This window comes from Abrus precatorius, unplaced genomic scaffold (assembly GCF_003935025.1).
Source record: "Abrus precatorius isolate BTA unplaced genomic scaffold, Abrus_2018 Scaffold10, whole genome shotgun sequence".
In the NCBI taxonomy this organism is placed as follows: domain Eukaryota; kingdom Viridiplantae; phylum Streptophyta; class Magnoliopsida; order Fabales; family Fabaceae; genus Abrus; species Abrus precatorius.
Genome location: NW_020874292.1, coordinates 32,874,956 through 32,901,767, shown reverse-complemented (window position 1 = coordinate 32,901,767; position 26,812 = coordinate 32,874,956). Strand labels below are relative to the sequence as shown.

The 26,812-nt window shown below is 34.1% G+C and overlaps 1 protein-coding gene across 8 annotated transcripts; it reads right to left on the bottom strand.

Moving 5' to 3' along the window:
* On the bottom strand, positions 1 to 26,486 carry LOC113865648 (DNA ligase 4). Of its 8 annotated transcripts, none has more exons than XM_027500359.1 (27): positions 26,109 to 26,467; positions 25,934 to 26,025; positions 24,217 to 24,302; positions 24,006 to 24,142; positions 21,454 to 21,528; positions 19,665 to 19,756; positions 19,219 to 19,290; positions 18,926 to 19,005; positions 18,806 to 18,843; positions 18,713 to 18,719; positions 18,393 to 18,548; positions 16,580 to 16,655; positions 10,498 to 10,622; positions 10,375 to 10,409; positions 10,226 to 10,284; positions 6,564 to 6,647; positions 6,299 to 6,394; positions 6,158 to 6,206; positions 5,958 to 6,045; positions 5,670 to 5,873; positions 4,906 to 5,031; positions 4,662 to 4,761; positions 4,472 to 4,577; positions 3,962 to 4,092; positions 3,664 to 3,825; positions 2,807 to 2,962; positions 1 to 969 (listed from the first exon to the last, which is right to left on the bottom strand). In XM_027500359.1, the coding sequence occupies exons 1-27, from the start codon at positions 26,439 to 26,441 to the stop codon at positions 249 to 251; spliced, it is 3,486 nt and encodes a 1,161-aa protein (XP_027356160.1). In that variant the 5' UTR covers positions 26,442 to 26,467; the 3' UTR covers positions 1 to 248. The 8 variants fall into 8 exon arrangements, 7 of the variants coding, with proteins under 7 accessions (XP_027356160.1, XP_027356151.1, XP_027356168.1 ...); XM_027500350.1 differs by having other exon boundaries at positions 104 to 975; positions 26,109 to 26,486; XM_027500367.1 differs by having other exon boundaries at positions 104 to 975; positions 6,564 to 6,629; positions 26,109 to 26,486.
* Positions 26,487 to 26,812: the final 326 nt, after the last annotated feature.

The window sequence follows — 26,812 nt, the reverse complement described above, 5'->3', positions numbered from 1 at the left end:
AAATCTTACATCCTTTTAATAAATCTTAATTATTAAAAAAATATACAACACTCTAGTTCCAACAGTGTTAAATACTTTCACATTTTCATTCAATACTACCCTTATATAAATTAGTGCATTATTCATCTAGAAAAAAAAAATCCAGATATCAAACTTGCAAGCAAAGCCAAAGAAAACCTGATTTTAAGATTTGGATATCAACTAGCTCCTAATATAAAGACCTAGCAATACATCAGTAAGACTATGCTCTACCAATCCTTGAGAAGCTCGCTAGCAACATCCTTGTAGCTAACTTTCTTTTTCTTTGTAATAGTAGGCTCTGCTTCTGCATTGGATATTTCCGGTAGCTTCTCTTCAACACTACGATTCATAGGTTGCTCAACATTTTGGGTGGCAAGGCTAGGAATCATGTCAAACAACATGGCCTGCACGGGATCAACCTCATTGTTTTGGTCATTGTGCCTATCACTCATTTCATTTTCGGGAACCAACATTCTTTCATGTTCGCTGTCCTTCAACGTCAAGTCCTCTTGCTTCTCTACCTTATTTTGTTGAGAACTTTCCACTGTTTCAGCAACTCGGACATTTTCACGTTCCTCAGTTTTCTGTGGTTCTGAATGTTTCTTGTAAAAGTCAATATTCCCTTCTGTAGTGTCAATCTCCTGCTTAATTAGTGTTTCGTCATGAGAATCACTTTCATCTGATTCATACCTACATATTTTAGCACGCTTTTTCACAATTTGTGGTCGTCCTCTTCGAGTTTGGTTTCCAACTCTTCTTACTTTTTTGATACCACTGCCAGCAGGTCTTCCTCTTTTTCTTTGGTCTCCCTTCCCTTGGGACAACAAAGTCATGCTGTCTTCATTAGCAGCTTCTGCACTCTGTTTACTTCCCTTGCCAGCGAAAGCTATATTTTGGTCTTGTACATTATGTCCACCCAAATGAGCCTCTAACGCGAAGTCATGTTCACTAAAACAGATAGCAAAAACCGATCAAATGTCAAGGAAAATATAGATTGAACAAAGTGTACAGTCCTTGTATGGACTCCGACATTTGACCATAGCTAATACTATCAATGTTGCATTTGTTTCCTGGTGTAACATTTCAAACACCGGGGGGGCTGTCATAATTATTTTAGCAGAGGTATACTAGAACGCTGAAAGAAACATGTTTGAAATAAACAGAGATTCGTCAAATAGCAAATTCTATTTGTTCTTTTCAATCCATTAAGCCAGCTGTGTCAGATAAGGAAATGATTTCTCTGTATATGCCAGTTCTTTAGTCTTAACAATATGATGTGGAACATTGGTTTAAATTTGATTTCGGCGTGAGCTCTTTTATTCATTATCACTTTTTCGCCTTTCATTTTATATCAAGACGAAGACAATAGCATCTAAAGGAATTTGCAGCATTCGGGTTTACCCATTTCCGCAGCTGTCATTGCAAATTGTATCTTCCCCCTTTCAGAAAATAAAACAATTTATGGTATGGTTCAGTATGCATGAAAATTGTCATCGGATTCTTTTTACCCCAATATGAAGATAAGTTGTGCTAGTATAAGAGGGAAACAGGGAAAATCAAAACAAGCAGTCAGATATTCTCCAAAACAGGAAGAGTATAAAAGAAGGGAAAAGGAAAAATCAAGAACACAGCAAAGTTTTCAATCTCTTTGCAAAACACACCAGATTCAAGCTATAAACACAATCCTATTTCAAAGCAAATCTAAAGGACAAGTGATGCCCTTGAAACTGGAATCAGATTGGCTCAGTTCACAGGTTAAGACAAATAGCAAAGGAATAATTTTGGTTTGGAGAGAGAAATACCAATTTGATATTCATACCTCAATAAATTACATTTCTAACTACTATTTCTTTCATAAGTTAAAAATGATTCAAAATTTCAAAATAATGAAGCTAAATAGTCAAAAGACTTATTTGCAATTTCAACCTACTTATTTTATTAACGCTCGAGTCAGTCACAGTTAATTCTAGAGTCAACTGGTCTACATTATCTTCTCCTCGTAAGCTTTTATCTCATATAGCTGGCGATCTTTCTATTTCATTTCCTAATATATGAGAGTCAATTCAAGCATCCCCCATTCAGTAATTTGTATTAAATCTCTCTAAGCTTATAAAAGTAAATAAATGCTTATTGAATTAGCATAACATGAATTTAGTTCCCAGTGTTTCTAATTATTCAATCACCAAAGGACCATCTACCGTCAAAGACATTCAAAACAAAGTGAAGATTTTTATGCAGTAAATTGGCACAAATGCCCCATGAAGTCAGCATAAGATACTTAGGCCATGGAAAGTTCATGAGAGAGACTAAGCAACAAACTTACACCTACTTGGCCTGAATTGTTGGTGTTTGTGTGTACTTGTGTCATTAGGCAATTCTTAAGTAGTCATAGATCTGAATTATTGTTGTTGTCTATTTTCTTATGTCTTTATGAAGTTATTCAGGCAGTTGTAGAAGAATGGTGTGACAGTTAGTGTGAGATTCTTTTATGTGTGTGGAGTTCAGGGTGGTTATGCGGTAGTTTTACTATTTGATGAGTGCTGAAGGAAGAAACTCTTTGTTAGGGCGAAAACCTATGTTGTTTATGTTATGCGCTGTAATTCTGGCCTAAAAAACAGATTGTTTCTAGTAATAAATACAAAATTCACTGTGTACTCGAGTTAACAGTATAATACCATAATTGCAGGTTACATCACTTGTGAGGAACATAATATATCAAATTATTAAAGCAATTGCATTCCCAACAGGTTTCAACCTTGTCAATACTGCTCATGCATAAACTTACCAATCTTCAGTAGTTGACTCTTCTATTCCACAGGGTTTCAAGCTGTAAGAGTCTTCTGGTAATCTTTGGCTACTGTCCATACAATCTTCTAGCCACTGGGACTTAACTATATGCAACCTCCTGCTTCGGAGAATTTTTCTTTCTACTGAACTGAAACTGCATAGTTGAAATAGCACCCACCTCTCCCAACCCAAAGGTAAGAGAAGGGGGGAGGGGGGTAGAAGAGTATGTGAAAACATAAATAAGAAAATAAATAATTAAATAAATAACATACAAACAAACTATTGTTGTTCACCAAGTGGTTTCAATCCGAGCCGGGAAATGGAGCTTCTACTCACCAATCACCACTCTTTTTATTAAGAGAAGAAATTTATTAAGATGAAGGGAACGGAAATTGTTCATAACTCAATACAATATTTAGAAAACCTACACCTTGAAAACCATCAAGATAAGCCATAACACCATTGGAAACAGAATGTCAAATTTATGCCAGTATTAATTTTTGGCCTTTTTCATCTTTGGTAACATGTACTTGTGAAAGGCCCAAATGAAGAACATTTTGGGTACAATGGTGTTATCCTCATTTCACAATTTTTGCCAAGTAAACCTCCATTCACACAATAAATGGACATTTTGGGTACACTGGTGTTATAATTAGAACAAAAGGACCATATTATATGTCTTACAATAAAAATTGACAAGGTTAAACAATAGCAATTCATAAATGATGACAATGCATACTTGACAAAAGGACCATATTATATGTCTTACAATAAAAATTGATAAGGCTAAACAATAGCAATTCATAAATGTTGACAATGCATACTTGACAAGGTGCCAGTAGACAGATCACTTACCAACTCTGTATTTCTTCAAAATCAGTATAACATTCTGGTGTATGCAAGGCCACTAAATGAGAAGCATCAGAAAGATTTGAGGTAACTTTTCCACCACCCATGAGGACTTCAAGCTTGAATCTCCTCAAAGCAAGTTGCAATAGAAAATGCCAATCTCCCCTACTGTATGAAAATATTGAATAATTAGAGAGATAAGGAGCAAACTTGGTGAAAATAATGATCATAATCAAAATCCTAAACCCTGATTGAAGAGCTTAAGTTAAAAAAATAGATTAGACTTAACATTACTATATCTTACGGTGATGGTATTGCAGTGTGGAAATAAATGGAGCATCCACAAAAGAAAGACCACTTATCCTTTGGGGAGTATTTTTTCCTGTAATGATCGACAGTGCTGGGATCTTCTGACCTATGAATACTGCTTAAGAGCTGCAAAAGATAATATAAATGGAATTCAAATCAATTTAATAAGGTAAGACCAAAGTTGACTCTGTTAATATTACGAAAGAAAAAACAACATCAATCACGAGTTACTAGTTACAATGTAAACAACCCATCTTACAACAAAGGTCCACAATATACAAAAGGAAAGGAAACTATCACTCCTACAAAAGGAAAAAGTGAAAAAAGAAAAAGAAAGGAGTGCAAAATTCAAAATAGAAAGATGCATTTAGGAACAAATTGAAAACCACACACCCATTTTGACATTAATATGGTGGTCCTTTTTCTTCACATTTCAATATGCCATTACTTCCTTGTTTCCCCAAATTTTGACAATATAGAAACTAGCTAATAGCAAAGGTATTACCTGTTTCATGTCTCCAAGATCAAGATCCAAGAAGTAAGAGTCTGAGAACTCATCAATTTCTTCCTGTAACTTCTTCTTTGTCAGTTCAGATAGGAAGAGGAAGTACCTTCAAAGAAAACATTGAAAGCAATATAAAATCAGAAGAGCATTTACTGGATGTAAATATGTTTATATTTGATCATAAACTCACTTTGGCTCTAAGGGGACAAGCTTCTTTTGTGTATAGCAATCTAATACCCAAGTATAATGAATGATATCACCATGATGCTTGGCTGCCTCAAATTTAAAACCTACATTATAAACAACTATCTTTTAATAGAAATTCAGACAATAAAACTATCCTTTTAATACACGTGCATGTGCACACACTTGCACATATGCATAAATGCAAGCGTGCATGCACACACGGAGGGAGAGAGAGAGAGAAAAAAAACCCTTGCTGTCTGCTGCAACACAATGGGTGACTGAGTTATTCAAATTCATCGAGAAAGTTCCCCCATTCTCAGCAATTATTTTGTGCAAGGACTCCAGAGAATGAGATGGAGGCACATTAACAAAGTCTATGCATGTCAAGGGAAACTATATTGCACCTGAGTATTTTCAAATAAATCAAGATGATTGAATAGATAAAATGAATTGTTTCTCTAATGCTGTTACAATGTCAATATCTTTAGAAAAGCACACAAAATTTTCATAATGGAAAGAATTGCATTCTTTTTATTTTTATGGCAACAAAGGGTCTTTTTACTATGAGGAACACAAGTACAATGGAGCCTGAAGGTCATCAACAAAGGGCCTTATTTAATGGAAAGATGATTGTCATTACTTCTGGTGCATACGCAATTGCTTTCTTTTGACATGCATTTCAATGAATGTGAAAATATGAATACATGGAAGCACATGCAACTCCAAAAAAAAAATGGAGCAAAAGTGAGAGGAAATTTGGGAAGATGTAGCCAATGTGGGTGCATATCATTTAATTGTGTAGAATAAACTAGGCTAGTAGTACAATGTCATACAGGATAGTGCAAAGGACTAGAAAGCCTTCAAGCATGCTGCACAAGTGCCTACTAAACAACTTTTAACATGAGAAAATAATTATAAAGGGATATTTTTAAAACAAAATATAGGTAGGAAATTTTTTAGCAGTCAATTGGCTGAACAGATGATTGGTAGCTAGCAAGATTCTCCAGGATACAGAACATCATATTTGAAAATATCAAGGAACCCCCCTTAACGCTGGAAACATCAGTTTGAATTAAATGAGAAGGAACAATGGACATGTTTTTCTTTCCTCCCCTTATGGAGGTTTTCATTTGTCTTGGTTTACTGTCCTGTTTGCTGCCATATTCTGTATCCCTCTGTGTGGTACCATTGCTAGAATGTACTAGTTCTACAAATGCTGTAAAGGAGGAAAAAGAAAGGAATCAATCTTATAGCAACATCATCAATGAAGATACAAAAACCTATTTTGCATACCACTTACATTGAACATCAAGGCATTCATACCAAGCCTTGTCATATCTGACCCTATCAATCCGAGGAAATCTCAGGCTATAAGGTGCAGCAAATACCTGCAAATCAAATCATTCAGATTAAAGCTGTGCAGTTCAGAAGACAAGAAAGATTATGCAGACTGGAATCCTTTCACTTTCAGATAGACACACTGCATTTGCAAGCACATACCTCAGATTCTATAGTTCGGATATCACTGGTTATAGACAGAATAATTGATCTGCATGAAAAGAAGGGTTAATATTGATCAACATTGAAAAATAGAAGTAACAAGTACTTGAAGAGTTCAGACATTAAGGCAGAAATACTTACTTGTCAGGGCTATCAATCCACACATCAGGTCTTTCTTTTGAATGATTAGTAACTTGATAAAAACATGGTGGCCTCTTCTTAAGATATTCACACTTTCTGGGAGAGACAAGAGGCAGAGAATGCGAAGATATTAGAGAAATTATAGAATAATATTAAAGCTTATTAACTTCAATACCAGAAAAGCAAGCAACTAAAACACATACGCAATAGTAAAAAAAGAATAAAATATTACCTCCCAAAAGATTGACCTGAATATATAACTTACCTAAAGTAAGGTTTCAATTTGGTTACTACAGCATCAAGCTCATCATCAGATAGTCCAGTACCAACTCTGCAAAAGGAGATAAATCTGCAATACAAAGAACATGATTAATGAAAATATGTATAGATAGTTACTCATAAATTAAAACCAGCGAGTCTTAAGTATCAACTTCCTACCTTGTCCCGAAAGGGGTAGATTAAAGTTTTAATATATCCATACCATAACTAATTTAGAAAAACCCAAGTACATAATTTACAGCATGTTTACAAGCTAGAAAAGATTTCCATTTTTGGTGCACAAATTTAAATTAATTATAACTTGAAACTGTTCAAAAGCTAGAGGGAACAGTTTTCATTGATGGTTTAAATAATAAAAGGGACGTGTCTTGCAGGTTCTGTAACTGGAGAAGAGTGTCTTCAGAATTCAGATGGAGCATTGGAGACCTCTTGTCTTGAGTGTTAATCGGTTCAAATGAGTTTTAGAGGAGAAATGCTAATCGGTTGAGTAACAATCGTAGGGGAAATCAGAGTTCATTGAGGTAGGAAAGAGAGTGTTGTAAGGAAATCAGAGTTCATTGAAGATAACATGATTGGTGATATAAATTTTGCAATCTGGGGGCACTTGTAACCATTGGGATTCAACAATTAGCCCAGGAAAATGCATTCTTTGGAGTGAAATGAGAACTTGCGTTGATTATAGGGTCTAAGGAAAGGGTAACATGCACATCCAAAAGTTTTGGAGTGAGAGAGAGTCTGAATTTGAAGAGCTTGATGAATGTATGAGACTGATTAATGAGGTAGACAGCTGTGAGGAAAGCATGATCCCAAAACTTATGAGGAAGTGTTGCATTAATAGAAGTGTAAGTCCAGTCTCCACAATATACCGATACTTCCTTTCAATAGTTGCATTTTAAGGGTGCATGTGTGGACAAATAACTCTGAATGATCCGAAGATCTTGCAACAATTTGGAGAGACCCTTGAATTTGCCTCCCCACTCCCCAGTCAGTTTGGAAAACTAGACCTTCACTATATTTTTAAATTGTTGAAGCACAATTGAGTGTATCAGATTAATTTTTCAAAATATAAATCCAAGTGTACTGTGTGTTGGGAATCATGCACATGAACTATGACAGCAGAACACTGAACGCAGAACACTGAACATTCTCAAATGCTCTCTGATGCTCATATGAGACTCACATTTCAAAGCATTCAATCATACCAGGAAGGGTTTAGAGTTAACTTATTAGGACAAACATGGCTGTCTCAGCCGCAATCACATCTCTATATATATTCACACAAACAATTTCATAAAAAAATCTTCATAGCTACCATGCTAGTAGGCAATGGAGAAGTACAGTCACATCAATCAGGATTTTGCATCCAATGCCACTATTATAATAAGAGAAACCCTAATAACATGAATAAGCATTTGTGTTCATTTCATACAAATTTAACCTAATTATAATTCTAATCTAAATAGAATTTGAATTTTCTAGCGACTCTAGAGATTTTTTTTAATATTTATTTATAATATTAAATATAATATCTTTATATTTAATACCATAAATAATAAACGATATCTACAACAATTAATCATTATCTAAATACTAAGAATATCATTAAATCAATATAACTTATTTATGTGATCATATATATTGGTCCATCTTTTCATATATTTAATTGCATGCAAGAAATGAAATGTATCACTTTTTTAAGTCTAATTTTATTTTCTTGATACTTGAATATATTTTTTCAAATAAAGATCAGATCTTTATGTTACTGAGCATAGTTATACATTGTATAGTCTAATTTTATCAAGAAGCCTATAGATATTACTCTTCTTATATAAAAAAAACAAATCTTATCCAACTTTATGAATACTTGTTACAAATAGCATTTGATAGAATTAAAATATAGAGCTCCTTACACACGAATCTTAATAACTTCATGTTAAAGGACTGCATATACCATTATTACATTAAAAACATTTATAATGTTCATGCAACAATTCATGCAATATTCTCATAATAGATCAACTTAATACATCAATATCTCAATATTTACCTGTGAAAAGATTCATTATCTCATATCCATACTTTGTGAGATTCAATCATCAGTTCACTCAAACATTAGTTTCAATGTATTATATTAACTTATTAACACTTGATTGAAAATGTTTTAATAATATTAATACAATCTTATCATTAAGTTGTTTATTTAATATCAAACAAATTATATTCACTATTATAAGACATTGTTATATTTTTCAAAAAGATATAAACTTGACATGCCTCAACTTGTTGAATAAATAATCATGATTTAGATGATATATTTTGAATATAGAAGTTCGTAGTATGTACACTCTAACACCAAGTACAAGCATCCATAAATGTGATAAAATAGGAGTAACTATTGGAAGATAAAATAGGAACATGGCTCAAAATACCACTAAAAACTGACTCCGAACTTGATCATATTCAATAGTAGTGGATGAAGGCAAACAATGTGCTTTGCCTAAACATATGTAGTAAGTAATCAAGATGCCTTTTATAGAAAAAAGTGAGTAGATACCTAGATTAGTGATTGAGATTGTGAGCAAAAGGTAATTTGGTCCCCAAGATTTTAAAATGAGCTTGTTAATTCTCGAATTTGTCAAACATCAAGTACTTTGGTTCAATTAATAATTTCTATCACAATGATATTAATTTTTGCTGTTAAGTGACACCTAAAATATCAAAATGACATCGTTTCACATAATTTCAATGACTAATCTGACTAATTTACATCACTGTGATTGTGTTCTTTCTTTCTTCCACTACCCCTACATCCATTGTTCTTGCTACCATCACCTAAAACTCTGCTAAAATTGTGTGAAACAGTATTGTTTTGGCATCTCAAATATCATTTAACGGCAAAAATTAATACCACTATGACAAATACTGTTAGTTAAACTAAGGTGCCTAACATTTGATAAAGTTAATAATTAATGAGTTCATTTTAAAATCTCAAGAACTAATTTGAATGTTTACTAAAAATAGACAATAGTGAAGAAAAGACTTAAGTGCTCCAAGATAAGGATGACCTAGTTTTAATATAACATTTTATTGTAAAAAATTTTAACTATAATTTTTTAAAGAAATTATGTTAATGTATCTGTGCTCTTAATTTCTTAAAAAATGTATCTCGTACTCATATTTGGTACAAGTATTGTACTTGTGCAACCTAGTTTATAATTATTAGTGGAGTTGATTGGCAGAATAATTATAATTATTAGTAGAGTATTTGGTCATTCAAACCAGCAGATCCTGCATGATTGTACAACTATAATTATGTAATTATATTATTATTTCTTTAATTAGGATAACCCAACTGTAGAAGAGCATTTATAGCCATGATTGTGTAGCTGTAATTATGTTATTATCTCTTTAATTAGGATAGTCTTGGCTGTAGGACAGCATTTATTGCAATTTAGCTTTTTTTAGGGATAAATATCATACTGTATTACACTATTTATATGAGAGTTCTCCTTCTCCAGCAAGGAAATACACAATTTGATCACCGTAGACAACAAGGAACTACAAAACTCAAATTAAAGAGGGCCCAAAACCAAAAACTGACAAATTTATATAGACCAAAATCATATTAAAGCCCTGACACATTTATACCGCTTAGGGTGAGTATTTGGGGATGAACGCTCTGCCAAGCCCACCAAGAATTGAGCTACCTGAAATGAAAAAAGTGTCCCTCCAAGTTCATTTGAAGAACAAAAGGATAATTTGTTAAAAGGTCAACTGCAATGCAAAAATGACCAAACCTCTCCTCCACGTCGTCCAGAACCATAGTAGCCGCCTATAAATAGTCAAAAAGAGGAAAGTCAACATAACCATACTAAACAAACTGATTCATGGTGTATAAAAGTTTAACACAAATCATATACCTATGATAAGTACATCCAGATCAGAGCCAGCTTGAATGTATTCTGGCTTCAATTTTAGCCACTTTCCACTACGATCACTAGGTTCCCATTTGGAGCTGAGGTCTTTTACAACAATGCCCTCATCTCTAAATAAAGGAAGAAAAAAATAAGTGCCCACAATGTCTTATTTTTCCCACTTGCAATAATATATTACATATTAGATTAAAGAAAAATAATATAGATTCTGCACACAAAAATTATCCAAATTGCATAATGACACTGTATGTATAATTCTTCAGCACAATTTGTTACTTGAAGAATAGATCAAGTATGAAATAAGTATAGAGACATGAAGGCAATGCGATGCATATTTGTGGAAGACCAACTCTCTCAAAAGCTATTAGGCGGAGGCTCTTGAATAAATTTTATCTCTCTAACACACCCTTCTCATGCAAGAATTCTTGAACTAGAAAAATGGAGAAATTGAAAATCAACTAAATTAGAAGAATGTGACAAGGACAACTTCTGATTACTAGGTCAAGGAAGCACTGATATCAAATCAAATACCAACTCTACCAAAAGCTGAAGCTATATAGTGGAGGATCACAAACAGTTTTAATATTCCTAGACTCTAATACATCTAAATATTCACATATATGCAAATATAGAAAAAGAAACAAAAGAAAACAAATACTTGCATGCAATTAGAACACACAAGTGCTTGTATGCAGACATTTGATGAGGTGTGCCTCTAATAAATATGATCTCCCTAATTATCTTCAAAAAAGAACTGAGATAGTCGTAGAACGTGATTTCTAGTCTACTCATGTGGTTTGCTTCCCGCTGATGGAGATTTATTGGGTGTTTTAGGTTCCCTTCGTGACGGCTTAATTGTAGTTAGATAACATTTTTAAACCACTGACATTAAGTGAAGTGTGTATAATAAGTGTATAAATCAAACCTTATCAATTGAAGCAAGTGATGTGAGACTTTCCAACACCCCCCACAAGTGGCTATTTAACCAAACAATATGACTGAAACTATGAAACACTTGAGACAGAAAAAATTAGGGTAAAAACTTAGTTCATTGCTTGTCATTCAGAGGTTCTTATAATATAAATTTGTACAAAACTAGATCCCTTAATTATAGGAATTGACTAGGTAATTACATTATTTACATAATCAATCAGATTTCTATATAAAAGAAAAGAAGGTAAATATAGAAATACAAATATTCTAAACACTCCTCTTCAAGCTGGTGCATATATATATGCATCAAGCTTGTTATAAATATATGTTATTCTTGGACCTCGAAGTGTCTTGGTAAGTATATCAGCTAATTGATTATTAGGGTTCACAAACGACGTAACAATCTCACCAGAAAGAACCTTCTGATGAATGAAATGACAGTAAATCTCTATATGCTTGGTCCATTCATGAAAGACAGGATTAGAGGAAATATGTAAGGTTGCCTGGTTATCACAAATAAGTCTCATAGGCCCTACCTCACAAAACTTTAACTCAGCAATAAGTTATTTTAGCCATACAAGTTCACATGAGGTATTGGCTATTGCTCGATATTCAGCTTCAGCACTTGATCTTAGCAACAACATTCTTCTTTTTACTCTTCCAAGCAATTAGGTTGCCTCCAATCAATACACAATATCCTGGAGTTGATCATCTATCACTTGGGCAGCCAGTCCAATCCGCATCTTAGCATGCAACAATATCAGTATGATTTATGTTTTCATAGACTAATCTTTTTCTAGGAAAACCTTTGATGTATCTCAGGATTCGAATCACCGCATCCTAATGACTATCACAAAGAGAGTTAAGAAATTGACTTACAACATTGACTGGAAAAGATATGTCTGGCCAATTCATAGTAAGATAATTCAGCTTCCCAACTAGTCTTCCATACTGATTTGGATCTGAATACCACTTTCCCTTATCTGGCATAAGTTTGACATTTGGATCCATAAAGGTATCAACTAGCTTACAATCCAACATTCTTGTTTCTTTCAAAATATCAAGAGTATATTTTCTTTGAGATATGGCGACACCAATTTTTGATTGAGCTACTTCAATCTCAAGGAAATATCGCAATCAACCCAAGTCCTTAGTTTGAAAATATTGAAACAAATGCTGCTTGAGTCGGGTGATACCATTATAATCATTGCCTGTGATAACAATGTTATCTAGATAGACAACAAGATAAATGCACTAGTTAGTAGAAGAATGTTTATAAAACACAGAATGGTCTGCCTCACTACGAGTCATCCCAAATTGTTGGAGAACTATACTAAATTTGCCAAACCATGCTCGAGAACTTTGTTTAAGGCCATATAGAGCCTACCGTAACTTGCAAACAAATCCTTAGAACTCCCTCTGAGTAACAAAACTAGGAGGTTGCTTCATATAAATCTCTTCTGCTAAATCACTATGGAGAAATGCATTTTTGATATTGAGTTGGTAGAGGGGCAGCCATGGATAAGAAGAGGCAAACTGAAGTCATTTTTGCAAGTGTCACCATAATCAAGGCCGAAAGTCTATGTGTAGCCTTTAACGACTAATCGGGCTTTAAGTAGATTAATTTGTCCATCTGGACCCACCTTAATGGCAAACACCTAACGACAACCAACTACAAATTTTCCAGGAAAAGATGGAACAAGTATCCAAGTCTGGTTGGATTCTAAGGCCTGCATCTCGTCAATCATAGCCTATTGCCACCTTGGATATAAAAGTACTTCCTTGACTGTTTTAGGAATAGTAACAGAGGAAATAGCAAACACGTTCAAGTCCTAGAATGAGATCATGGACAAAACAAGTAGAACCAAAAACACGTAAGGAAACTTTAAACAGAAAGTCTTTAGAGAATAAAAGTGAATGAGTTACTTTGTTATTTAAAGCAGAGGATGACATCCTATTTATTAAAAAAGTTACTGTAAGGACATTGTCACTCCAAAATTTTAAAGGTACATTAGCATGTAACAAAAGAGTTCGAGCAGTTTTAATAATATGACAATGTTTTCTTTCTGCAATACCATAATGTTGAGGGGTGTGTGGACAAGTGGATTGAAGCAACATGCCATGAGAAGTCATAAAGTGATTAAAAGGTGAAGAAAAATATTATTTGGCATTGTCACTACACAAGATTCGAATAGAGCGACCAAATTGTGTTTGAATTTCATTACAAAAATTTTGAAAAATTGTAGATAATTCTAAACACTCTTTCATTAAAAAATCCAAGTACATCTTGAGTAATTATCAATAAAAATAAGAAAGTACCTATGTCCTTAAGATAGAATTAACACGACTCGGACTCCACACATCTGAATGGACAAGATCAAATGGAGATTTTGTTTGACCATGGACAGCACTTGGAAAGGAGGCTCGAATGTGTTTACCTAATTGATATGACTCACACTCCAAAGACTGTAAATGAGAGAGGTGAGGAACCATGTGCTTAAATTTATTTAGACCTGGATGACCTAGGCGACAATGCAAGAGAAGGGGGGAATCTGCAAAAGTACAAACAATTGAGGTAGGAGGCTGGAAATAATGAAGACCACTCGATTCAAATCCTACTCCAATCGTTTGTCCTGTACTCCGGTCCTATATAGAGAGAGATTCAGCAGTAAATGTTATGAAACAATTATGAGTGCGAGTAAATTGACTGACTGAGACTAAATTAAAGGGGCAATTAGGTACAAGAACCGAATTCAAGGATAAATCATGAAGAGGGGTAGTTTGTCCAATGTCAATAGCATTAGCTTTTGAGCCGTCAACAAGGGTGATGTGGTAAGCTGTTTTAAGTTGTAACAGTTTTGAAAAAGAGAAGGATTACCAATTATGTGGTCAGAAGCACCAAAATCTAATATCCAAGGTCCAATAGACGATGAGTGAGAAAGGAAAATTGTGAAGTTACTAGATTGAGCAATGGCAGAGGAAGATTGTTGTTCTACTATCTTTAGTTGGAGGTACTCCTTGTACTCCATATCTGACAAAATATTCTAGTTTTCTCCTCCAAAGTTAATTTGTTTTTCCACAGCAGAAGATTGAGAATACGTCACATTGGCTGATTTCTTGGGAAACCCAATCAAGGAATAACACTTATCTTGAGTGTGGCCCATACGTTTACAATAGGAGCATTGTGGACGATTTTCAAAACTGCGACCTCCTCTTCCACCACCTTGACCACGACGTCGACCTCCATGGTTGATCACATTTGAGAAGAATGCAGAAGACTCCAAACCTGGTTGGGAACTATTTCCTATCATAGTTTCAAGAGAGGGAACATGCAATAGGTGATCAATGAGATTCTTTGCTGTAGGTATACTGGAATTTGTCAAATTTGGTTCCGAACAGATTCAAAATCTTTGTGAAGGCCATGAAGGATGAACACCATGCATGTATTATCAATCTTGTCTAAGACTTTTTGAAGGTCATCACCTATCAAAACCAATTTTACTTCATCAATGGTGGACTGTGTTCTGTTCAAATATGATGGAAGATTGTGATCTGTCATTTGAAGTGCAGCTAAATTATGTACAACGTCGTAGAGACGCTAAACATCATTTGAATAGACACTACTAGCTTTCTTCCATAGATCATCTTATAAATGCAAAAATGGACTAAAAACTTCGGATCAATGGACTACCATAGAAGTGAAACTAACTGATAATCAGCCTCCTTCCACTGATCTCGTCCAGTGAAATTAATGTCACTTGCCATCTTAGTCAAATGGTCAAAGACACCTTGACCCAAAAACCATATTTCCACTGCAGCTTGTCAATCCATATAATTTTTCCCATTAAGTTTCTCTAAAGTTATGGATGGATTTCCAGAGAAGACAAAGGATACAGGATTTTTGTTTAAGGGTCCAGTGCTGTCAGGGAGCAATTGACTTAGGAGTTGACTCTGTTAGGTCAGAAGCCATGACTAAGCTTGGTGAGAGACGGAGGAGACTAAACACAACTCACCAACCGGGAAAAGGACATCCAGAAGAGACAGAGGGTATGTCGACGAGATGAACAGGTCCAGCAGCGAGACAAATGGAGTCGCGTAGGACTGTGTGTGGCTTTCACACGCCAACGGCCTGGTTTTCTGGTAAGCCTGCGTGGCGGCGTGTGGGACACCGGGAGACGACCCAGCCGATTGGAGGCTTCTAGGGCTAGTGTCGAAGTCACGGGCCAAACGGTGGCCGGACGTCCGGACAACTAGGGTTGGCGATACTGTAGTTTGTTTTATCAGGCCCACAGAATGTGAGCTCCGATACCAACTTGAGACAGAAAAATAATTAAGGTAAAAACTTAGTTCCTTGCTTGTCATTCAGAGGTTCTTATAATATAACTATGTACAAAACTAGATCCCTGGATTATAAGGATTGACTAGGTAATTACAGCAGAATCCTAATTACATTATTTACATAATTAATCAGATTTTTATATAAAATGAAAGAAGGTAAATATGGAAATACAAATATTCTCAACAGAAACAACTGGCATGAGACATTCACTTTGATACTATGTCATGAACCAACTATCCCAAAAGTTTAAGCTGCCAAGTGAAAACACATGAATAGCATCATATTGTATATCTAACATGCCACCCCTCACATGAGTCCTTGTGCTAGAAGCAAGGATAATTTACAAGCTCACTTACTTCGTGCTAAAATTAATTTTTTTTATTAGAAGGGTAGGGTTGACATGGACATGGTAACAAAACCACTATGATCCAATGGTCTAGAGTTCATTCATTGGTAACCCCATTCTTCAAATAAAAAAAAGTTCAATTTTAATTAAGTTATCCTGTACGTTATCCACTCTTCAAGCCAAAACATCTTAGATATATAATATAAGAACATTCATGTACCTTCACCTAATAGCATAAACTTTTTGTGTAATTGATTCATGATAGGCTCCTTATACTAAAGTAGTGCATCCATTTAGCTTGGCATATAAAAATAGTTGTTATGGATTTAAAAACTTTCTAAACCCTCTTGGATCAATCTTGAACAAGTCAGTTAAAAAGAAAAATACAGATTGTTGCTTTAAATATAGATATAACTTGGGTGACAAAATGAATCAGGCTTTTCACTAACCTATTTTCAATTGTTTCTTTGAAAAATCTCTCAACTTCATCCACATTATGAGCAATAAATGACCAACAAGGTTCACCTGTATAGCAGCATGGACGAGAGGTTATCCAATCAATTAACATATGGTTCAAAAGTCACAAACATTATATGATCATATGCCAATTCATTGAATCAATACATATAGTATCAAGGATATGCATGTTGCTAGTAGAAATGTAGATGCACAATCAAGATTAAAAACTGCACATCCATAACGACAAGAATATAATGATGATTTGGAATGATATTGCAATTATATAGCAAGACACACGAGATGGTAAGAGAAACAAAAATCATTACCATTCCCTGAACTTAATTAATTCATGCAATAGTCATGAAGACACTTACTACCCTTTTGGCGGACAAGATAATAAAATAGGATAAGATACTTTTTGTACTTTATCTTATTTCTGGCATTTGTTTAATTAATAGAATATAATAAGTCTATCTTATGAGCTTATTCGATCCATTTCTCCAGTATAAATGTCATCTAGTGAGGGATAAAAGCTAGAAATAGATAGGATAGAATAGCATAATGCTGTGCTATCTAATGAAATAGTCTGATTAAACATAGGATAAGAAAAGCATTGTTCCTACCCAACTATCATTTCTTATCCTCCCACGTCCACCAAATGAGCCTCTAAACACATAAAAAATGCAACAAATTCTTTCCTCTTTATTCCTATTCCCTAGATACGAAGTCCCACAAATTTTGAGATTTGAATATATTACATGAATTTTACTAGTTATCTTCCCTTTCTTTCTTTTTATTGGATAAAAGGAAAATATTTACTAAGATGAACAGATGATAATAGCGCTGGAGGATAACAAGGTAGTCAAAATCAATATTCTTCTTAAGATCAAGGAGGGGAACGAAGATTGTAAATCATGGGATATCACACACACACACACACACATATGGTCACATAACAAAGCTTCCTGCAGTAATAGAACAAAGCAGGTTGTAGATCACAGCTCAGAGACAAGAAGAGGATTTTGGGCATTGTCACTTGATGGGGATGAGTGGGTGAGCAGTTAGTAGGATAACCAAAGGCAGTAGGCAGCAGAGACTAGTGCTTCTTGCGTGTTTAGGGTTCTGATTTGGTCCTATTTGATTTGGCTCTGATTTGTGTGTTTAACAAATAGTCACCAAATTGGGTCATGGGTTTTAGGGTTAAATTGAAAATTTCAGGCATGGCAGGATCAAACATTTCCACCGAGTTTACAATCTCAAACGACGATCCTGCACAATCCCACAAAATGCAATTTTGGTGTGGTGCAACAGGAAGGCTTCATTTTGATTGCTATAGCTAAATAATGAAAGCCATTGCACAAGATTTACTACATGTGCTCACCTAGTTTCATGTCTCCAAACCCCATGCACATTCTCTTTCTCCCCATCTTTCCTCTAGTTACAATAAGAAAACAATATCACAATTGCCTAAACATGTCTTCAAATATAAATTTCATTTATATGGTCCACTAAAAAAAGGTCACTGAACAATCCTCAATTATGAGAGTTGTATTGAAGTAATCCATTAGGAATAAGTATCAAATGCGACTTAGCCCTCATATTCCTAGATCAGAAAGATGAACCACACCAACTAGACAACAACAACAACAATGATGATGATGATACCAAAACAACAAGAATACTTAACAAGTTGGTAAACAAACAACATCCAATTTAGGAATCAGACACCTAACATGCAAGGAGAAAAAGTTTTTCCATAAAGTAAGCACAAGACAAGACCAATTGCTCCTGAGAATATCTTACCAGAAGAACAACGACTATTGATACCACCACTAGGCACCAATATTTCCAAGCGACCCTTCATTGGCCTTACAACTTTACATAGAATTGCATGCCGTTCCTTCAAAGTTTGATGAATCACACTAGTATCTCCAAAATAAAGGATATCAAATGCAACATCTAGCCACTCTCAAGTGAAGGCATAACATAAATAAATGTTTCTTGCATTTGAAAATCTATACAACATACAGATTTAGATATTCAGTCTTCCACTGAACCCAAAAATCATATCAGATTCTCTGATAGCTGGAATTAATAGTTGAACTGTTCAAATACAAGGATACAGCATAACTGCATCAAGAAAGGACCTAGTAAAGGTTAAAATTGAACTAAATAGCTTCTCGTACAAAACAAAAAACAAATACAAAATAGAGAACCTGTCTATCACTATCAAGTCCATCCCTTGCTGCCTTGGCTGCCAAGAACAGAGAACATTAAACAGTAGTGCTACTTAAAATTGAAGCTTTACAATGACAAAACCAAATTAAAGTTCATGCCTATTTCCTGATTTGAGCCAAACTCAGCAAAACGATTCAAAGACTTGTCCCACACCAACATTTCACCATCAAGGATGCACCTAAAAATATTCACAAGGACCCAGAAAAAAATAATAGATGAGTCATTTAAGAAACATACACACATCATCTGCTATACATACAATAATGTCAGAGACATGCACCCTCCAAATTATTGATGCATACAGTCTGCCCATCAACAAGAATAAAAGAATGGGATAGAAATTATTCAAAAAACACAAAACTGCCATACATGAAACACAATAAATGTTCACCTATCAACAATAACATTTTGTATTATGATTTCAGACATCGCATGTGCATATTCAGAGTGATCAAGAAAGTTCCTGCAATAGTGGATGAAAATGTAAATAACAGAAGATCTATCTAGGAAAAAAATATGTAAGAACTAACTATTGCATAACACTAACATTTTCAGAAATACCAAAACAAATGGAAAACCCACAAAAAAAAAAAAAAGGACAACCATTATGTTGTGTTACATTATGTTGCTTCTCAATGTATAAGTTGCCATATGAATATAAAACACAGAGAATTCTTATGGTTTCAATTTCTGAACTTGAAAGTTTCAAGGTCAGAAATAAAACACATAATGGGAAGGTGGAGATGAAAGCAAGAATCCTCCTGGGGTAAAAGGACCACAGTCTGAGGTTAAAAATATACACACACATTTGGATATAAAACACACATATGCACTTGCCTTGAGAAGAAATGTATCTCAGTCCCATTTTTATGAATTTGAATACGGTCACCATCAAATTTGCACTCAACAACCACTTCCTTCCCATGAAGCTATATTAAAGAGGAAACATACAAAAAGGAAAAGTGAGTAATAAATACCAAATTATTGAATTCACCATGCATGATATCATATATTTATCCCACAAATAGTTCTAAATACAATTGTTACAGTCCTCAACTCCTTTTGTGCTGCAAATCACCTTAGACAAAAGTGTGCACAATCATTGGCCACAGCCTTAGCTGGTTTAAGTGATGAGTGGTCACTGATGTTGAAATTATAGGGTTTAGATAGGGAAAAAAAGAAAAGAAAGAAACTTTTGATGATATTCTTCTTAGATGTGATAATATGGTATATAATGATGTGATACACCAATGAAATCACTAACCTCTATTTATACTAGGAATCATATTAAGCTTAGACTCCTAATGGTAATCAAATAAGCGAATATTAGAAAACTAGGTCTAAGCTACTCCCAAAAGCTTGTTCATGGAAGGAAAGTTATCGAAGCCTTATAAAGAGTATTTTGGTCCTATCCCTATCAAATATGGAACATCTTAACACACCTCCCTCACTCTGAGGATAGGACAAGACTGTGATGTTTGTAGGACTGAACACCTATTAGTGATCTAACATTCAAATTGGATAAACTTCGATACTATTTAGAAAATTAAGTCTAACTCACTTCTAAAAGTTAGCTTATAAGAAGGTTGTCCAAACCTTAGAAAGAGTATTTTGGGTATATTCTTATCCAATATAGGACTTTTAACAAGGAACAAATGACTCATTCAAGATTAGAAAAAAGCCCTAAGAAGATCACTAAAAATAATGTAACACATACAAAATTAAACCTAAATAATCATTAATGATAAATTATCCTAATATCTTATGCATTGTTCTTCCTCATATATATTGTAAATATTTTAACAATTGATTTCTAGCTTACATTGTCAAGAAAGATAGTAGCCATTCATTCCAGATTTACTGTTCAAGATTCGAATTTGTCATAAGGGAGATTTACATATAGGCTTGGATGAGTGGGATTGGAACTTTAAAAGTTGACAATTTATTTTACCTAATATTGCACAGCTGATAAAAAAAAGTTCATGAAAAACTTATCAGTTATCACAATTGACACCCCAAGAAATAATTCTAAGATTGTTTCCCACATATGTTGAATCTAGAGGTCATCAGCCATCACAGTGGTCCAAAGTAGTGGCAGGCTGCAGCCTTTTGCACAAAGTAATGAAAAGTAAGAGGATACAAGATCAGCAATGGGTCAAATGAAATTTGAAGACAGTGGAAAGGAAGATGATTTGCAGCATAGAAGGATTGGATAGAAATAAGCTCTAACCGTAGTGATATTTGTGACTTTTTTAATCATTTGTGTCTTGGCATTTATTACTAACTTAATATTACTGTTTCAGCTCAAAAGTAATTAACATCTACCATCAAAATATCTAATAACTTAAGCCATTGAAGAAAAATGAAGAAAACAAAACAGAAAGAAATTTTATTAAAAAAAATGCTGAATACAGATGCAATAACAGTGGACCACGGATGCTGCCTTAGAACCTAGTGGTCAAGTAGCATGCAACTTCAGGGTTCATGCATGGGAAGGCCCCACTAGTGGTTTCAAATCCTGGATGAAGCAAATTGGTCTTCATCACCGCGTGATGTAGCCACAAAAGATGATGGGAATGACAAATGATTTGGATGAGGGGATAAGTGACTGATTAGCAAACCAAACCTTCTTCCATGCTTCAGCTGCATTTGCAACTCTCTTAGCTAATTGGGGACGCACAGCTTTTCCAACTTCAATATCCTACAGAAGGAAAAAAAGAATATGTTCGATAACTCATTAACTTATAATAAGTATTTAGTTAGTTAGTGGCAATTAGGAAAGGGCATCACTTGTATAAATAGAACTAAAGAGAGGAAAATAGGGCAGATTGTGTCAATTGGAGAAAGGATTGTACTCATTGATTAGGGAGAGTCCAGGTTCTCTCAAACAACCTGGGAAATTCACCCAATCAATAATAAAACTTCCTATTCTTTTTCTCTTTCACTGATTTAGTTCCTATCAGGATTGTTCATACATGGCATGCTAAGAAGCAATATGCAAGTGGGAACGTCCATATATATATATATATATATAACAACAAAAGATATACAACAATAACAACAAGCTTTATCTCACTAAGTGAAGTTGGCAATATGAATCACAAGATGTCATTAATTTCAATCAAAAATCAAATTTTCAGAAATATTATTAATAAAAAAATTTCTTTTAATAACTTTCTCTAAACTTCTTGTAGGTCTTTCTCTACTCCTTTTTATCAGACTTAAAAGTCATGATATCTATCTACTTTCTTAATTGATACCTTAAGGGCTCTTATTTGCACATGCCCAAACCATGCAAGACAGTTGTCAATCTTTTTTTTACTATAGGTGTTACTTCAACATTTTTACATATACAATCATTTCTTATCTTATATAACCATTCATTTACTTTTAACATTTTCATTTTTGTTATTTCCATGTTATTCTTTTCAGACTTAACATTCATTACCACATAAGATAGTTGACCATATTGTTGTATAATAAACCTCCCTTTTAGATTGATAAGTACTTTACAATTATAATTACAAATAACTTTTAATACATTTTTCCATTTTAATCATCAACTTGTATTCCATTATTAACATCTTCATTAATTTATCTATCATTATGTAAAATTGACTCCAAGTATTTAAATTTGGAAACATGTAGTATAACATCATCTCCAATTTTAAACTTTCAATGCATAACTCATCTTGATTTTTGTTAAAATTGCAATGCATATTATTTGTCTTACTTCTACTTAAGAAAAAACTCTTAAATTCTGAAGTTTCTTCCACAACTCAAGTTTAAAGATTTTACAAGAGATATGAATTAATATAAACTAATACCAATTAATTCATGTAATATCAATACTCCTTCTCAAGCTGGAGCATATAAGTCATATATCAAGTTTGTTAGACATGCATTTTCCCATTGGGTTCTAGAAAGACTTAGTGAAAATATCTGCTAGTTAATTATTAAAGTTTACACAACGTAGGGATTTCCTTGAAGAGGATATTTTCTCGAACAAATTGAAAATAACCTCTATATGTTTAGTTCACTAATGAAAGATGGGATTGGAGGTTTCGCAGAGCCTATTAAGTATTGCAGTAGATTTACTATTTTAGGAGAAATTTATCCTTTTTTTTTTCCCTTTCAAGAGATTAATTTCTTTATTTCCTTTATTAGCGCATATTTTTTTGCCATAATTCAGTTCTATTATAGGTAAGCAATTATTAGCATGTGTAAATAATGCAAATTGCTTTTACAATTGTAATCTTAACAAAAAATTAATATGAGGATTATGTACTGAAAATTGAAATTGGAGATGACATTATTTCATAAAACTTCAAATTCAAGTACTTAAGATTGATTCTAGAAAAGGACAAAAAAAAGATTAATAAAGATGTTACTAATAGAATAAAATCTCGGGGATTAAAGTAGAGAAAAATATTAGAAGTTACATGCAACAGTAAAATACCTACCAAACAGAAAGAAAAAAAATTTATTGTACTATTATATGACTAGCTATCCTATACGGTGATAAATGTTGGGTCTCAAAAGAATAATATAAGAAAAAAACAAAAGTAGCATACATGAGAATGTTAAGATTGATAAATAGTCACACAGAAAAAAAAATGAATAAAAAATAATTGTATAAAAGTAAATATTAAAGTAGTATCTAAAATGGCAAAGACAACAAAAAGTCGTTTTAATCCAGTAAAAGGTAGAATGAGACCCAGAAGAACTTTAAAAAAAAAAAGATAGGGTGATAAAAATATTCTTAAAAATTTGGTTTTCAACCAAATTCAATGGCAAGAAGTCATCAATGCAGCCAACCTTATCATATAGGATAAGGCTTGGTTGTTATTATTTTTTTTACAATTGTAATTCAAAAATCTACATTCAAAAACCTTTATTTCATTCAATAAGCCTATTTGCAAAACTGAAAATTCTAGTAGCAGTTGTCTCAACCAAAAAAGCTCTCACATATTACAAGTCATGGCTTTATTTTCTACTTCTGCGCTTGATCTAGCTTTATGCTAGATTCTCCCAATAAGAACACAGCACCCATAACGCTAGTCTTCAGCTCTATTTGGGCTCATTTAGAGCCCAAGTTAGAAGAATAAAAAAGATAACAATTGCCACCATAACAGGCTATATAGAGTTCCAAAACTATTTAAATAAATCACAACTAACCTGCCGCTTATGACGTTGATTGCGATCCCTTAGCTTTTCACAGACTAATTTTAAGTCACAGGTAACATTAAACAAGTCTTCCGCATCAGGATGGAACTCATGAAAAATGCTTTTTTCACTAATTCCCAGCTTTAGATCTGCAGCAAAATTTAGTTGCAGGCTCAAATCTCATTTAAGGTATTAAATCAATTTACAGTAAATGAAAAAACACCTTTCAAGATTATCATGATAATCCACTTCATTTCCTGTGCATTTGTCTTTTGGATAAGAGTAGAAAGGACCAAAGTTTTCTCAGCCCTGTAACCATGGTCATGTCATCATACTTTACAGTAAATAAAAACTATTAAGAATGGTGAAGCCAGATGTATACAACCACTAGAGTATTTTAACATCACCAATTCACCATAAAAACTTTTAGCATAATAGCAACATATTTGACAGCAATGTGAAGATATGCAATATTCCGGTTCAATATCAGCAAAGTATTTTCATGTTTTCTACACTAACAATAGAAGCCTTACAAAACAGGGCAGCTACTAAGGCACTGACAGGAAAACCATGATGCACCATCAAAGTGTAAAGTGTAAACAATATTATTCAATACCATCTGCAAGTTAAGAACCTAAATATTTTAGTAGATAACAGAACCTGGTATAAATATATATACTCCCTTGGCATCAACAAATAACATTGATCTCCCAATTCTATTCAAATTCCAGAGTCTAAAGAGATTAAAGGCACAGTAACCAATGCCCTAATTCATGATTGATCATTTAGTTTGTGCCTTTTTTCTACTTTTCACCCCTGGCAGCTTGGAGAATGAAGAATAAGGAGGTTTTTATGTTATCCTTCATTTTTATTATTTCATTATTGCTATCCTCATTTTTGGATGGCAGTGACAGCCCAAGCATAAGGCTGTAAAGCCATAGCATGAGCCCCCTAAAAAGATTAATAATTACTAAACTTCTTTTCTTGCTGAATGAAATCAATTACAATAATCTAATAAATAATTTTGCATCTTAAGAGGCTAGAAAAATTAGCTTCATATATAATTACAAAAATTTTAATAGATTACTTATTTTAATTACTTTATAAAACAACTCATCTTAGAATACACTTCAGGCCCGGTATACATTGAGCCTGAGCTGCTGGATGGACAGGGAGCAAGAACTTCATCTTGAGACAAAATTTGCAGCAAACCATCATAAGAAAGTGGATTAGGTATTATCATATTAAGAGCTCAATTCTGGTTCACTTGGGAAGTGATTGCAAAGTTTCCTTTAGAAATTGGCTCTTCATAGGAGAGATAATGTAGCAGGATAAAAACCTAGACAGCTATGAGCCTTTGGATACAACTAGTTTGTAGTCCTTCCTTTGGGTCAAATGGACATGCAAAAACAAATTACAAGTGATTTGAATTGAAACCAGTTTTCCCAGTCAATAAATTTTCAAATTTGACAATGAGCTTAAGAATCATCCCATTGCTGGCTATTAGATATCCAAGCATGTTCTAGAAATTCCTCTGGTTGCTTGAAGTCAGACTACTTAACAAATTATCAACCTAAACCTCCAAGCTCATTCATAAAAATACAAAGAATGGTTGAAAGAGATTCTCTAGCAACAACAATTTTCTTCTCATGTCTATTAAAACTTTTCAAATCATCTTCATTTTTTATTTTATTTTTCTTTATCAATATTTTTCACAAATTTTCTCCCGAAACAAAACTATTTCGTTCCCTTTAATTAAACTTGATATGATGCCACATGACGTCGTGTAGTAAACATGATAGAGACAATAACTAAGTGCATGTTTTAAAAAACCTATCAACCTCAAACCAACGCAAAAGCTACAACCAGTAAGGTTAAAGTAAATGTGGCTCCATAGCCATTCAAAAGAGAAGAACTGTACACAACAAAACACAGCACACCTGTTTTCACTGGAAGACAACCGATCAAGCAACTCATTCAACTCCTTTATCGTTAATCCACCGGAAGCCATCCCTTGCCTACGCTGCAGCACCTGTTACAAAGACAACGCTTCATTTCTCAATTCTTACCACAACAGAGAACCCTAAGAAAGAGGAAACGACACCGTTTACGAACCTCGGTGGCGACAAGGGCGAAATTGCCGGCACTGGCGCCGGAGGATGCACCGCCTTTGCGCCAATTGATAAGGCGAATGGCATCGGGGGAGTCACGTGACATGCCGAGAGCGTCGATGAGGGAGGTGGCGAGCACGGACTCCTTGAGACCGTAGGAGCCACGCTCGCGATCGAGGTTAGGGAGAAGGAGGCGAATGGCGGCGAAGTAGTTGTGATCGGTGCAGAATGAGTCGAGGAACTTGCGAAACTTGGCTCGTTTCTTCGCCGGCGATTTGGTTCTCTGCGTCCACGTGAATAGGCTGCACAAGATGCTGAACTTGGTTTGTTCGGTCATTTTTGCAGTGAAGTGAGTTTGCGTTTCAATTTGGAGAAGAAAGCGCCGAGGGGGTGTGATTATTTATACGTGTGTGTTGCTTCAGTTGTGACTTGTGGAAGTGCAACGAGACCGCAAGACTTGTTTGGACCGTCACCTCCTGTTTTTATTTTCTTTATTATTCTACAAGTTATTTTTTAATATTCATCTATAAATTGTCAATAAATAGAAAAAAAAACTGTATGTCCGAAATGGTTTTGTTAATAATTTTCCCAAGAGTAGTTGTTAAAAAGTATTAAATATTTTTTATTAAATATTTCAAATTATTTAAAAGTGTATGTGTTAATGTGTTCGATATTTATAAATGTTTGAAAAATTGTTTTTGCACTATG

Bases quoted from the DNA above. Each gene is read 5' to 3' on its own strand.
- LOC113865648 (XM_027500350.1), bottom strand. From the start codon at position 26,441: ATGACCGAACAAACCAAGTTCAGCATCTTGTGCAGCCTATTCACGTGG. The intron at 10,285-10,374 runs GTTTGGTCATTT...TTTTCATTTCAG, and splicing joins CTGGACGACGTGGAGGAGAG to GTAGCTCAATTCTTGGTGGG. The intron at 5,874-5,957 runs GTAAGTGGTATG...CCTCCTTTACAG, and splicing joins TGAATGCCTTGATGTTCAAT to CATTTGTAGAACTAGTACAT.